At 52.3% G+C, this 15,553-nt stretch overlaps 1 protein-coding gene across 5 annotated transcripts in view; it reads right to left on the bottom strand.

Moving 5' to 3' along the window:
• The window catches only part of Ephb2 (EPH receptor B2), a 189,765-nt gene that overhangs the window by 111,363 nt on the left and 62,849 nt on the right, over positions 1–15,553 (bottom strand). For all 5 annotated transcript variants that reach the window (XM_052716354.1, XM_052716355.1, XM_052716356.1 and 2 more), the window contains exons 2-3: positions 15,128–15,192; positions 11,255–11,939 (exon numbers count right to left, since the gene is read on the bottom strand). In XM_052716354.1, coding sequence (XP_052572314.1) covers positions 11,255–11,939; positions 15,128–15,192 — 750 coding nt within the window. The remainder of the gene's footprint in view (positions 1–11,254; positions 11,940–15,127; positions 15,193–15,553) is intronic.

Here is a 15,553-nt window from a genome sequence, read left to right as displayed (position 1 = left end):
GCTGGATACACAGTGAACACCAGACCGATAAGTGTTGACTTCCTCCAGGGCCTTCAATATGCAACTCACCGGTAGAGTCCATGAGAGACACAGACTTGGGAGGACCACAGGATGGAGGGTCTGGGCCCCACAGTCTGGCTGTGTAATCCAAGATGGGTTAGAACTTACAATCCTGCTTCAGCCTTCCAAGTGCTGGAGTCACAGGCCTGCTTCACTGTGCCTGCCTTCTCAAGCAGTGTATTTCCTTGGGCCTCAGTGCTTACCAGCTACACAACTAGTGAGCAGAATACCTGCCTCAGTCCCCGGGTCGCCCGGTCCCCCGATCCCCCCCGCCCCCCCCCCCCATCCAGGACAGTGGGACAAAAGACCAAGAGACTGGAGTGCTCATGTGGTGTTAGATGTGAGTGAAATGGGGGCAGCTCTCCTCGGCCTGCGGGGTGGGATGGACAGACATGTTTCTGTGGCCAGAAAGCTAGCGCTCGCTCGCTCGCTCTCTCTCTCTCTCTCTCTCTCTCTCTCTCTCTCTCTCTCTCTCTCTCCCTCCCTCTCTCTCTCTCTCTCTCTCTCACACACACACACACACACAAACACACACACACCCACACACACACCAACAGCCATAATGAAAGGGGGCTTGGTTGAGCAGCATGGCCCAGGGCTGCTAGAGGCTAGGTGTCTCCAGGCCAGCCCACCCTTCAAGGGGACCCCCCAGTCACAGGCCAGTTCATTTGTCTGGGGGATTATCTATAGACTGCTAACGTTACCCTCAGACCTCTACATAGCCATATGGTCTCTGGGCATGAGAAGCCCCACCCAGCTGGTGACAGCCCTCTTCCCACCCAGCCATAGTCCAAAGCTTTTTTAGGCCCTGGGGGAACTCTGGGATCCCCCCCCCCCCGCCCACCATGAGAGGGAGCACAGTGGAGTGGGGCACTCCATGCTGGACACTAGAGAGATGACAGAAAGCTCGGAACACCCGGGCCAGGGAGGCTGCCCGCTGCGTTTGAGTCCCAGCTCTGACCTCACAAAGTGTCCAGCAATTTGGCTTTGGTTTTCCTGTCTCTAAAATGGCAAAAAGCAGCCACGTGGGCATCATTAAGATCAAAGTATCTCACAGGGTAAAGGCTCGATGACTCAGAGAACCCCCAGGCTCTGCTGCAGCCAGGCGGGCGGGTGTCAGTAAATAAACACCGCACACATGGGAAACGTGTGACCATGGAGAGAAACCACCGGGCAGGGCAAGCACAGCGAGGGATTATTACCAAGGACTCAGCAGGCTCTGTACCTGGAAGGCAGTGAGCTCGGTGAGCCACACTTCCGTGTGCAAGCCTTGAACAGATCGAGTTGGTATCTGGGCACTTTTGTGAATCTGCTGAACAAGGAATTAATAGTATAGTATACAGTCCCTCATTCCCAGGTGGATTTGGGGTGAGGAAAGGGACTCCCACAAACCTTAGTTCAGGTCTCTCTTTTTAAAAATTACATTTATTTATTTACTTAATAACTTATTGTACGTAGGTATGCACTCCAGTGCACAGGCCATGACACACATGTGTGGAGGTCAGAAGACAACTTGTGGGAGTCTGTTCTCCCTTTCCGTCGTTTGGGTCCGGGGATCAAACTCAGGTCCTCAGCCTTAATGACAAGCACCCTTACCCACTGACCCTTCTTGTCAGTCCAGTTCAAGTCTCTTATGGGCTGTGTAGCCTCGGGCAACTCCTGTTCCCTCTCTGGGCATCAGTTCCTTCTATAAGGTTTAAAGTTCATACCTGGAGGCACGGGGTGGGAGGATGGGGGGAAACGGTAGGGCTAGGACTTAAAGACAAAGGCCCCAGGGAAGGGACACCCCAACAGGGTGGGGCAGAGGCCAGCGCAGGCCAGTGGGCCCGAAGCCAGCTGCTACAGAGCAATGAAAATCTCTTAACCACACAGCATTGTTAACGGCTCCCAAATCCTGTTGTACCACAGGCTTAGGAAGGCTTAAACTGTTAAATGCATAAACTTCCTCAATAAACGGGGCCTCTCTCGCCAGATCCCGGGCCCGGCCAGATGAAAAGGCAGTGGGCCGGAGGGAAGGGAATGTCTCCAGCAGTTTATGAGCCTGCTGGAGTGTGGTGGAGGCAGCCTGGCCCAAACCTGTCACCCCGGTACTGTCTGGGTCAGGGGCAGCCGGCATAAGGTCGAAAGGATGACAGAACATGTCTCTAGGGACGGCGAACCTGAGCCAAGGAAAATCCCTCATAGCAATGTCATCGTGGACAGCTGCAAAACTTCTCTGAGCCTCCGATTCTTTTTTCTTTAAAATGGATGCAACCCACAGGGAGGTGGGGGTGGGGGGAGTGATCTGTGAGAGACACCACTGGTGCAGAAGAAATGAGACGTGGGAGGTCATGAGATCATAGCTCTGAGACTGTCGCCTACATGGGATCCCATGGTGGCCTTGTCTCTGCTTCCGAATCTGATGGGACGTTTAGGAAGGGGTCCGTACAGTAGAGAGACACTGGGCAAGTGTGGGTACTGCTGGATGAAGGCATAAGTAGCTTCCTCTGGCTATAGGCTAATGGAGGTGTGGGGGGCACCTTCTCTGAGGTCTCTTGGCCACCTGGAGTGCTTCCCCCCACCCCTGGGATCAATTCCACCCACCACTCTGGATAGAAAGCAAGGGTCCTGCATGGCCCACATGGCCTCCTCCACCGGGGTGGGAGTGGGGGTGGGGCTTCCGGCTGCTCCTCCTCCTCACAAGTCCCACATCCTAATCCTGAGCTCTCTAGTCCCATCCCTCATCACTCACTTTTCCAACCCTTCCCGTCCCCCAGACCGGGGACTCCTGGGTAATGGGGGTGGGGCAGGTTTAACACCTCTATTTCCCCGGTTAGGAAGCTGAGATCTTTCCCTTCCTACCCTGTTTGCTCTCTCCATAGGTTATTAAGGGTGGAGGATCCACAGCCAGGGAGATGGCACAGATCTCAGTTATAAAAGGGGAGTCTGGGGGACAGGGACACGGCCCAAGCATGAGGACCTAAGTCAGGACACCCAGCACTCATGTAAAAAGCCAGGCAAGGTGGTGGCAAGTGCCCATACTCTCAGTGCTGGGGAGGCGAAGACATGAAGATCCTTGGGGCTTACTGTCCAGACAGTCCAGCTGGTCACGGAGAGACACTGGCTCAGAAACTAAGGTAGAGAACAGGTGAAGACATCACTGGTCTCTGGTCTCCACATTTGCACAAGTGTGCTTGAGTACCAGGGCAGACACGCACACACGCACATATAACATACAAAAAGAAGCTGGTGTTCAGGGAGTGTAGGATGGTGGATGAACTGGTGGACCGGAGGGTGGACCGGAAAGGGAAGTGGAGGAACTTGTGCAGTCTCTAAGAGTGAGGGCCTGAACAGCTTTCGAGCACTGGCCAGGATCCCTACCTCGGCTCATCTGTCCAGGCCCTCCCCACTCCCTAAAGGCTGGGCTGTGTGGTCCTGGTTTGCGCTGAGCCTGGAGGTCTACAGGGGTCACCCATGACCCTACCCTCCTTCCCCCAGCAGGGTGTCTCTCTCCCACTAGCATTCCAACCCCACCCCATTTCCCCAGCCAACTAGTGCTTGGGGCTACTGCCTCCCTCCTACGCACCCCTAGACTGACCAGGCCCCACCTCCAGACTCTCTCCAGACACATTTGGGCCACTGGTCAGTCTCTAAGGGAAGGGCTGGGGTTGAGAGCAGATTTGGAAGGAAACCATCCCAAGGGCCCAGAGAGGAACCCTGCTCCTCACCCCACCTCTTTCCTCCCTTTGCTAGAGAAGCAGTGGATTCTGGGAGTAACACAGAAAACAAAGCCCCATCCTAACAGCCCTGCTGGTGAGCATGTCCACAGGCAGGCAGAGTAGCAATGCCAGGAGGGGCCAGGGCCAAGCGTTCCACCAGGTCACCTGCAGTGAGTATCCAAAGCTCTAAGAAGAGTCCATGCCCAGGGACTTTCTAGCTCCATGCCAGTCGCAGCTCCTAAACAAATCCAGGCAACAGGGCTTGGGAAAGTTCACCCAGCTCAAGTCCAAGGTATGCATGCAGCCAGCCCCCCACAGGCCCCTTATGGAGTGTTAGTACACTTGTAACTGCTCATTGGTACCTCAGAACTCCACCTGCATGTAATGTGTCTGGAGAGGGACAGGAATGTGATGTCAAACAAACCCATGGGCTGGGGTGTGGCCAGTGGTAGAGCGCTCTTAGAGGCTGAGGGCCCTGGGTTCTACTCTCACCACCGTGGAACACTCTGATTAGTTTGAGAAGGAGTTCTTTTCTCTTTAAAAAGATCTGTGAGGGCTAGGTGTGGTGGCAAAAGCCTGTAATCCCAGCATTCTGGAGATGGAAACAAGAGGATCAGGGGTTCAAGGTCACCCTCAACTAACTACCCAACAAATTTGAGGCCAATCTGAGACTTTGTCTCAAAACCAAACAACTAGATAATTAAATTAAGTATTAATGATATGAGTTTGGTGGCATATACCTGTAATATTAACACCCTAGAGGCTGAAGTAGGATGATTGTTTGTGAGTTTGAGGCTAGCCTGGGCTATGTATATTTACAATGTGTACATACCTGTCCATATGTCTGGAAGGCTCTCCTCCAGTCTGTTAGCAAGGGCCCTCCCTAGTGATAGATCATGGGAAAATTTAATTTTCTGCTCTTTGTTTATCAGTGATTTCTAAGATCCTACAAATAACCTCAAGCGCTTCTGTGATAAAGCAGAAAGTTATTGTTTCCTCAAAATCAAAAACTCACCAGGAAAAAATATCAACACACACCCAAGACAACGTTTATAAAAAAAAGTCCCTAGTTATACAGATCCTCAAACTGCTGAGCACTGGCTCGGCACCACAGCAGCCCTTCTGTGAGCCGGCTTTGCAGGAGAGAAAACAGATCAGGGGCTTGCCCAAGGTCACCCAGGTAGCAGGAGGTTTGAAAGAAGCCCAGGTCCAGGAGAGGATAGGGTCTGGGAGGAGCAGGGCTGGGCAGGGTGTGAGGCAGGGAGACCACGGGCAAAACCTCACTACTAATCAGGAGTCCTGGCTGGAGCCAGCCAATCAGCATCCTCACAGGCTGGCAGCCGTTCACCACAGGGTCTGCCAGAGACCTACTGTCAATGGAAGAGAGGAGGACAAGGCTCCCAAAGGCAGCCAGGCTAGAAATCCAACCGGGAAAGGGGCTGAGGTGGGGAGGGGGAGGCAATGGGAAGCAGGGAGACAAAGCAATCCAGAGAAACCCAAGGCACGGCACTTTATAATCAAAGAGACGGGCCCACAGCTTTGGGTGGGAACCACAGAAAACACCTGCAGCCTCGGCAGATCTGCTAGGGACCCCCAGGGTGGAATCCCAGGGTATGGGAGGGGTTAAGGGCTTTTGTGAAGGGGTCCCCACCTGATAGATGTATGTAGCACGGGGCCCACATCTAGCACTCAACAAATCAGGAAGAGACAACATCTGAGGTGTGTCTAACCTGAGGCCCACAGACCACATGTGCCCCAGGATAGCTGTGAATGTGGCTAAACACAAAATAATAAACTTACTTAAACCATCACACAATCCTTTGAGGGTCTTTTTAAATTAACGTAATTGCACAGTTTAACTTTGTAGATGGCAACAGTGTGTCACCAAGGCTGGACACACCAGCCCGCCAGCCTGCAGTGGCATTAAGAGAATTAAACCATGCTTTGGCCCCTAGCCCATCTGGCAGAGCAATCTATCACCCTGTAGTGCCACACTTTGGGGGTTTTATTCACACAGTCACCTCCACTCTCTCCTCTCAGCCCCTCACTACTGCCTCAAGCCAATGCCAGCATCACTTCCTCCTGGAAGTCCTCTGAGATCCTGGGGCAGAAAGGATGCCTTCCTCTCGGGGACTCAAGGTACCCTCCTGGGTAGAGGTCATCTCAGGCAGGACTACACTCTGCATGCTGCTCCTCTGTGAAACTCACTCTGTAGACCAGGCTGGCCTCAAACACACAGAGATCCGCCTGCCTGCTCCTCTTGAGTGCTGGAATCTGAGATGTGCACCCTCCCATAATCAGTGCTGGAATCCCAGGTGTGCCCCCCATGATCAGTGTTGGAATTCCAGGTGTGCCCCTCATGATCAGTGCTGGGAACCCAAGCCAGGACTTAGTGCACACTAAGTACCCTACCAACTGAGCCTCATCCCCAGCCCCCAGTCACTGCCATCGGGGTTTCTCTGGTATCCTCAATTTGGGATGGTCTTCCTGGGTCCTCTTGGGAAGACCTCCGGCCGCTCAAATGACATCTTTTCCAAGAAGCCTTCCTTCTGGGTGGCAGGGACTTTGTGGATCTCTGCCATCATCTGGGATCTCCTCTGCCCTCATTCCAGACTGTGACTAGTTTATCTATTCATTAACCTCTCCCTTGGCTCTTCTCCCATCTACCTCTGCAGAGTAAGACCTGGAAAGATGTGGCAGGGGTCTAAACACTGTTGAGATCTGTGTGGCTCACTTCTGCACATGACCCACAGGAGGCACCCAACCCGCCTCTGTTTGCTGAAGGGCTGGCTCTATGGTATACTGAGAGCACGCAATGCCTGATGGTAGAAATGGCTTCCCCGCTATGCTCTGCATACAAGAGGCTCCAGAGAAAGTGGATCAGAGAGAGCCCATTTATCCCTTAGTTTTACAAGTCACTTACTACATAGAGTATTAGATGCCCTTTGTTGGGTACCATCTACACATTGGGGCATTGACCACACCTCATGAGAACCTACCTACTGCCTACCTGCCAGGGACAGCATCCAGCCTTATCCCTTCAAATCAATATTAAGAAAAAAGGGGAGAGTTTTTCCCCCATCAGATCATGTTCAGGTGATTGGAGGGTCTTTTCTGAGCCCTTTGGTCTTCTCCCATCCTTAGGTTGAAGCTCTTGGGGTGGAGGTAAGGCTAGGTTTGTGCTCATCTCCTCAGTCTTCAGCAGCCCCAGGATGCTCTGGTCAAGCTGTGCTAGCCCCCTACTTGTCTGAGATAACAGTCTTAGGACAGCATCATCAAGGCTGCTCGCCTCAGAGCCACGTGACCAGACCTGGGGAGAGACTGGAGCCATATCTAGACACCTGTGTTCTCAACAATTTGCCAGCGGGGTCTGGTCCACAAGAAAAGCCAACAACCCTTAAAGTAAAGAATGAGGGAACACTGGCTCATCACTCCACTGTGGGCCACAGTGGGCATCCTAATGCACCGCCGCATTTGGGTGCCTTTCCCAGGCTACACAGCAGTTAGGTGCCTGTGACTGTTAGCCATATCCCTGTTGGCCCCTAGGCTGTGCTAGACCAGGACTGGGTCCTGGGTGTCCTGTTGGTTCCGAGTAGAAGGCAGCCAGGGCTGGGATGGACATGCCCTCATCTGCACTTTCACCACTTGAAAGGAAAGCTATGACTTTGACCTTGATCCCAGGAACCTGCCTTTGGCCACATGACCAGAGGGCTCAAAAAAGATCCTCCAATCAGCTGAACATGATCTGATGGGGGAAAAACTCTCCCCTTTTTTCTTAATATTGATCTGAAGAGATAAGGCTGGATGCTTTATCCCTGTCCCTGGCAGGTAGGCAGTAGGTGGGTTCTCATGAGATGTGGCCAATGACCCATATTTTGTTTGTTTGTTTGTTTTGTTTTGTTTTGAGACAAGGTCTCTATATATAGCCATGGCTGTCCTAGACATTACTATGTAGACTAAGCTGGCCATGAACTCACAGAGATCCGCCTATCTCTGCCTCCCCAGTGCTGGGATTAAAGTCATGGGCCACCATGCTGGCCACGTGCTCTAATATGAGCCTGTTCCAGGCCTTTAAAACCTGGGTTTCTGTAACCATCCTCTGGACTATAGGCTCATTTCAGAGACTCACTTTGAATGAATATGGAAGAGATGATGGGATGGTATTTCTGAGACTGAGTCATAGAGATGCTTGGGGGCAGGAACATGGCTCAGTTGGTCAAGTGTTTGCCCTGTAACCATGAAGATCAAAGTTCAATCCCCAGAACCTGTGTAAAAATTCTGGGCTTGGTGGTGCAAACTTGTAATCCTAGTGCAGGAAGGTAGAGACAGGAGAATCCCTGGGGCTCACTGACTGAACAGTCTAACCTAATTCACCAGCTCCAGGCCAGTGGGAGATCCTGTCTTAAAGGAAGTGGATGTTTCTGAGGATAACACATGAAGTTGTCCTCTAGCCTAGGCACTCATGCATACACATGTGAATCGGTGTACACACACACACACACACACACACACACACACACACACACACACACAATATAAGCTTTGTCTTGGGTCCTCTCTCTAGGTATGCATGTGATAGGCTGAGTGATAACCTCAGGAAGGATCAAGGAAGAAGACCCCCTCCCTGGGTAGTTCAGAATGACACTGAAGCCCTAGATGGCGGCAGCCGGAGGCCACACCTGGACCACTTTTGTCCCTCAGAAACTACTTAGTGATCACCACTAGCTGTAACCTGCTAAGTGCTGGGAGATTCTGCTCAGCAGCAATAGATAAATGAAAATATTTCCTTGGCTGCACATCCTCAGATGACAGCTCCTCCCATATGCCCCCTGGACCCTTCAGTTCTGGCTAGACCAGCCAGTCCTGCAACGGGCCCAGTTCATTCATGTTCTTAGGCCTTTATCCATGCAGATCCACCCTTCGGAAGTTCTGGGTCCCCTAACCAACACATCCCTCTTTCCAGACTCAGCTCAGATGTCACTGCCTCTGAGACACTTCCTGCCATTGCCGGTACCCTCCCGTACCCAGCTGTGCAGCAGAATAAGCAGTTCCAATGAAACCAAGTGCCGGGGCTTCTGTCTCCAGCCTTTGTTCATAACAGATCTGTTCCCTCCGAGAATTGTGAGCCCCAGAGGGTGGGGCTGAAGCTGCATTCCCCTTGTATCACCTGAGGCTCAGCTCAAGGTCTGATACAACACAGGCTCTGGGAGAGTTTGATGAACGAATAAACAACCATCGTGAGCAGTTGGTCTCTGCTTTGCAGATTCTGCACCCCTCCCCCCATCTCTGCTGCCATCTTCCAAGGCTGCATTTCTTTCCAAGGCTGTAAAACCGGACCTGTGGGCTCAGGATACAGCTCCGTGGCAGAGGGCCTGCCTAGCATACCTGAGACCCTGGCTCAACTTTAGTACCTTAAAAATAAACAAATACAAATAAAATAAAAAATAATACAACAGGGGGCTGGAGAGATGACTCCATGGTAAAGAGTACTGGCCGCTCTTGCAGAGGACCTGGTTTCCGTTCCCAGCACCCACATGGCTGTTTGCAACTCTAACTCTAATTCTAGAGGATCTGATGCCTCCTTCTGGCCTCTGTGGACACTAGGCACACAGGCAGTCCACAGGTAGACATGCAGGCAAAACACCCATACACATAACGAAAAACAACTGCAACAGAATATGTTGCCTTCCACGAAAAACTGGTCCTTCCCCCCAACTTCCCCATTTCTTTTCCTGGGAAGAGGAAGTTTCCAGGCAGCTTGACCCCTTCCTTTGATCTGTCTTTATATCTCTCATCACTGTCTTGGGGAAGCACACATCAGGTACAGCCTTTGTCCCCTAGCACTGTGACATCCCAGCACACACAGCAACCATCTGAGACTGCTGTGGCTGCTTCCCTAAGAAACCTTGCCTCTATCCTACCCACCCCTTCAGGATCAAGAAAACATGACCTAGCTAGGCATGGTGGCACACGCCTTTAATCCCAGCACTCAGGAGGCAGAGGCAGGTGGATCTCTGAGTTCGAGGCCAGCCTGGTTTACAGAGTGAGTTCCAGGATAGTTAGGGCTACACAGAGAAACCCTGTCTCAAAACAAAAACAAAAAAATAAGGGGGGGGGCACTGCCTACTGACATCAAGAGGCTGGAGAAGACGCTTAGAAAGGGTGGATTTCATCAGAGGCTCCTATTTCCATTCCCAGGAAAACAGTCTCTAGCTTTACACAGTCTAAACTCTCAGCCTGGCATTTGGGACATCCCAGCACCCCAACCCAACCTCATATTCCAGTGGGAAATACAAAAGGAAACGACACAGTATGCTCCAGTCCGCTGTATAACAACCACCAAGCACAGCTCAGCCAGCTTTGCACACAGCATCACATTTAGTGGACTACCCGTGCCAGAATCAATGATAAGCATTTTATATGTCTTAAGTTCTTGACTCTCCACACCACCCTATGAAAGATGTCTTTGCACTTGGCCCAGTTCATCGGGCTAATAAGGGGCAGCAGGGCTGCAACTGGAAGCAGGTTTTAACTGCCTTTGCAGCTTTCTTGCCAACCTTTGGTACCTCCCGCAACCTTCTTAAGCTTGCAAATCACCTTCCTGATTCTTTGTCCTACGTAAGCATTGCCCGTACTGCTGCTGTCCGTGACCATGCTTCCCTAGATGAAATAGCCACTCCCAGGAGTTTCAAGGATGGGCTTTGGAGCCATGTTCCCTGAGTGAGATTCTCATCTCCTGATAATGTGTGACCTTCCCGAGCCTCAGTTTCCTTCTTGGAAAACAGTACGTTCCCTCGACTATTTCATGTGAGTTGTGTCCTAGACATGTCTGACACACGGCAAAAATAGTTCACAGTGAGGCCTGGTTGGCCAGTGCTTGTCCCCATCTCTGAACTGCAAGTGACCATGGACGTACTCTGGCCTTACAGCAGAGCTGTAAGGTGTGGGCTGTTCCACGTAGCTGCATCTTGACCTGTTTGCAGCCCACCACACTGTCCCCTTCCATCCGTTATGGTGATGACAATACTCTAAACAGTGGCTCCTCCATCACTCAGCTCCCAGGGGAAGGCATGTCAAACTGACCCATCATGGCCATGTAGCATGGAGGAGGAGAAATAAGCATTATTGTCTTGTCTGGCCTATACAGACCCAGAACAAGTTCAGTCGATGCTAACATCTAACAGTCATTCATCAGGACATACTCCTTTTCTTAAACATAAAACCCATCACTTCCACAAGTGAACAAGGAAAAAGCACCATTTACCATCCTAAGTAATCACACTGTAATTAAAACAAGGTCCCTGCATCCTCTTACTCCTCAGGGCATCTGTATATGTATACCTGTTCTATGGACACAAATCATTGTCCAGGAATTGCTAGCTAAGGGAGCTTGGAAAGCCAGCCACGGAAAGCCTTGGTGTTACCCCAGACCTCCACCCTTGCCAGCCAGAGCCAAGTCTATCACCTCTGCAGGGCCCTGCCCCCCTGCCCCTTACCTCTGCAGACAGTGCCATTCTCCACAGCTTCGAAGCCGGCCTTGCACATGCAGCGACCGATGGGCACCAGCCATTCGCCGTCCCCATTACAGTACAGTTTGATGGGCACATCCACTTCTTCAGCATTGGGGATGCAGCTGCCCCGAGCAGCCACCAGTGAAGTGCTCTCAGCCCCCGACAATGTCTCCTGGAAGATGGCACCGTTCTGGATGACTCTGGGGCACTTTCGGTAGAACACACGCACAGCGATGAGGGACATGCAGCCACCGTAGTCCTGGAAGGCCAGGTAGAAGCCGCTGCGGGACACGGGGCCGAAGCTTCGCACCTCAGTGTTGATTTTCATGACGCGGCCACCCAGGTCCACCTGGGAGAAGCTTTCATCGGCCGCAATGGTGTCTACCTTCATCCATGGATTCTCCATCCAGTTGGGGAAGGTCTTGGTGGCTAAGTCAAAGTCAGCCTCATAGTAGTAGAGGTTGAAGGTCTCCTTGCAGGAGCCGGGCACGCTGGGAATGCTGCTGCAGTCGCGCACTGAGAACTTCATCTCCACGTGGATGCGGTGGGCGCCACGGCGCCGGATGAATTTGGTCCGCAGCCAGTTGTTCTGGCTTGACTCAAAGACATTGCACACCTGGTATGTGCGGATAGTGTTCATGTTCTCATCGTAGCCGCTCACCTCTTCCCACTGCGGGCGAAACACGAGTCAGATGGGGAAAGTGGCGCTCAGCCACAGCAAAAACACCGTCTGAAGGGGGGCGGGGGCGGGGGATATGGATTCTGTTTGGGGGAAAACTCTCCAGTCTGATGATGGAGAGACATTTCCATCTGATGGAGGAGTCACAGCCTCGACCTTAAAGAATTCCCTAGTCTATGAGTGCCACGGCAATCTGATGGTTAGAGGTGCAGACCCTCCCCTTGGTACTTAGCCCCTAGTTCTCATGGGATATGTGGCTCTGTCAGGAGTTCACTAATCTGACAAAGGCCCAGAGACCTCGGGCTCAGGAGGGTCCAGCTGGCAGGGACTTGGAAGGGGTCTGAAAGGAAGGAGAACTTTCTGATATAAGAAGGCAACTTCATGCACGGGTGGGGGAGGGGGGGAGGCACTGGGAGGACAGGGTGCGGGACACACACAACCACTACTTGTTTTGTGGAGAAGACAGATCCTCTGCCCCCTCGAGAGCTCCCTGTCAGTGAGGAAGATACTGTCTTTGCCCTCTGGAGACTCCCAAGCTGATGGAGGAAGATGGCCCATACACCTACTGGTCGAGAGTGACAGGGAAGCCGGGGTCCTTCCCCAGGACAGCAGCTTCCCTTGGGGGCTTGCACCGACTGAGATCTCCTCTGGGAACTGATGCCTCCTAGTACCTGGAAGGAGTTAACCGCCCCCGCTGTCAAGAGAAGGTGCTCAGACACCTCCCTGAGTCCCTTCCTGGGCTATCATTAACCAAAAAGACCCTCTAAGTCTCCATGCTGTGGGGGCTGGATTGCCTATGAGAAGATAGAAAGCGTGTGAGACCCAGTCACTTCTGCAGACTCAGGCTGAGATCACCTTCATGGCTGGGCCTTTGTCCAATTCTGTACCTCTCTCAAGTGACCTTGGTTAATTTGTTTCCCCTGTGGTGCTGAGGACAGAACATGGGCCTTGCGCATGCTCCACAAGCACTCTGCCACTGTGTGTTCCCAGCTCGCAAACATCCAGGCCTGTTAGAGCACCTGTTCACAGTTTCCTGTGTTTGCATTCACTGACTCTCCCTGGGGACAAGGAACACTTAGCCTCCTGGTTCTGGTCTCCCCGCTGACCGAGGGCAGGTTCCTTCTCTTCCACTGTGCTTCTCCGCCCCCCACCCCCACCCCGGGGTGGGGCTGGTCCCCCCCGCCCACGTCAGGTCTGAGGCTAGTGCCTTCACAGTGTCTCATTCTTTGTCGTGATTCTCACATATAGCATGTGAGCTCCATTTTGCAGAAGAGGGAGATGAGACCAAACAAGTGAGGCCACTTGACTCAAGTCACAGAGTCTTGGTCCTGTTCCCAGGATTGTCCATATTGCCTCAGAATAAGCACTGTTAACATGTTGCATGATCTTGGGCAATTCCTCTCCACTCTCTGGGCCTTGAGTTCCCCATTTGCTAAATGGGACCATGGGGATGGCGGATGATCATGGAGATGTCAGTGACTGTTCTTTCAGGACCATGCTGTGTAGGACTTGGAGGGAGCTACACGCTGTGAAAGGTGCATGTACATTGGAAAGCCAGAGCCAGAGCTCCCTGGCCCAGCCTCTACCTCAATGGCGACTCTGAAGCTCCCTACATCACATTTAATTTTTTTTTCCTTTTGGTGGCACCATGTGACAAAGTCAGCCCCTTGTTACAACCGCTGCTCTTCCTCAGAACTTAATTAGAGCACTTAATTAGAACGCTCTGCCTTTCTCCCCTCTCTCTAATTAACATGCGGAGGCCCTGCAGCCCAAACACCCCAAATAATTGCGTCCGGGGGCCCTGCAGCCCAGCCTGGCCTCATTACTGGCAGGGTGGGGCCGCGGGCCCAGCAGTTTTCGCAGATGGAAAATTGGTGACAAGAAAGAGCCACAGAAAGAAGCCTGACCCTGGGGCCCTGCCTATTGAGAGCGAGGCCTGAGGGGGGTGGGTATGGATCCCTAGGGCTGCAGCTGAGTCCCCTTGGAAGACTGGAGTGGGAAGGGGGGATGGGCTGTAGAGTCCAGGGCCTCCCCAGAGACCACGGGAGAATGAATACTAAAACTGATGGTGGTGATGATGATGATGATGATGATGATGATGATGATGATGATTATAGCTACTCTCTATTGGGGACCAGCCCATGATAACCTCTGTGTCATACTCTGAGGGAAACCTTCAGTAGCAGTGGGGAAGACCACTGTTTCTCAGGTAAAGAAACCAGAGTCAGAAATGCAAAGAGGTTACCCACGGTCTCAGCTGACAGGTGGAATTGGGACAATGCTAGGGAGAGACAGGAAGGTCCATTCTCGTCTTTCTCTCAGGATACTGGGGGCAGAGATGGGCTCAGACTCTATCCAAGGGATGCGATAAGAACTCAGGGAAGGGCTGGGGATGTATGTAGCTCAGCTGCTAGAGTGCTTGCCTAGCACGCACACCACCCTGGGCTCCATCCCTAGCACTGAACGGAACCGATTCTGGTGGTGCACACCTGTAATCACAACATCCAGGAAGTAGCGGCAGGAAGAGCAGAAGGTCAATGTTATCCTTAGTTACACAGCTAGTTTACAGCTAGCCTGCGACACATGAGACCCTTTCTCAAAACAAACATAAAAGAACCCAGGGATGTACACTCAGGGGATCCTTGTACTATGGAGATTCAGAGTTGGGGTGGTGAGGAGTTGGTCCCTGATACAAACCTGGGCCCCAGGTGGGGTACAGCTCAGTGGTAGAATATTTGTATGAGGTCCTGGGTCTGATCCCCAAGCACCAAAAACTGAACCACAATCAAACAACCCTGAACCCCTTCATTAGAGGTTATCAGGCCCCGGCAGGTGGCTATATCTCTGAGTTTCTGTATTGGAGATGGCATGTAAAAGGTCCCTGGTGTGGTCTCTGGCCCAGAACAGAATCATATACTTCTCTCTCCTGAAATGGGCACCGTGTGAGTATCTACGTCTCGGCCTCCCCTGGGGAATTCTATGGGATAAAGGCCAAAGTGTCCACATGTTGTCATGGGAACGGGTACTCAATCAAGGGTGAGTGGGATGGGGAGGGTGAGATGTGAGAGGCTTGGCCCTTAAGAGAGGAAAGGGGCTGGGATGTGAGGGGATGTGTGAGGCATCAGACTCTGAGGCATGCTGGGAGCCAGCCAAGCAGGGTTTGAGGGACCAGAACTCACCCCTGATGGGGGATGCACCATCCAGCCCAGCTCAGCCGTCGCCGTGGTAGAATCCATCAGTGTTTCTGTGGGAAGAGCAAAGAGTCACCGCCCGCCCCACTTCCCAGCGCTGGCAGTTACTCTGCTGACCCTGGGATCCCACCCCTCCAGGTTCTTCCTTACAGCATTTCCTCAGTCCTCCAGACTACTTGTCCTATAGATCCAGCCTCGAGCTTCACATTCCCCCTTACTCCAAAAGCCTAGCCGACTGTTAAGAGTCCATTTTTCTGTTACACCCCTCTCTCTGTGGTCATCCCCATCCTCCAACTAACCACATCTCACTATCTTGCCCCTCCCTTCCTGGTGGAGGGTCTTTTTTTGCGGGGGGAGAGTGTTGTTTGTTTTTTCTACTTAGAGTTTCTCTGTGTAGCCCTGGCTGTCCTGGAA

This window comes from Peromyscus californicus, unplaced genomic scaffold, assembly GCF_007827085.1.
Source record: "Peromyscus californicus insignis strain IS unplaced genomic scaffold, ASM782708v3 Scaffold_5__1_contigs__length_169319896, whole genome shotgun sequence".
Taxonomy (NCBI): Eukaryota; Metazoa; Chordata; class Mammalia; order Rodentia; family Cricetidae; genus Peromyscus; species Peromyscus californicus.
This window is presented reverse-complemented; position numbering and strand designations above follow the sequence as displayed.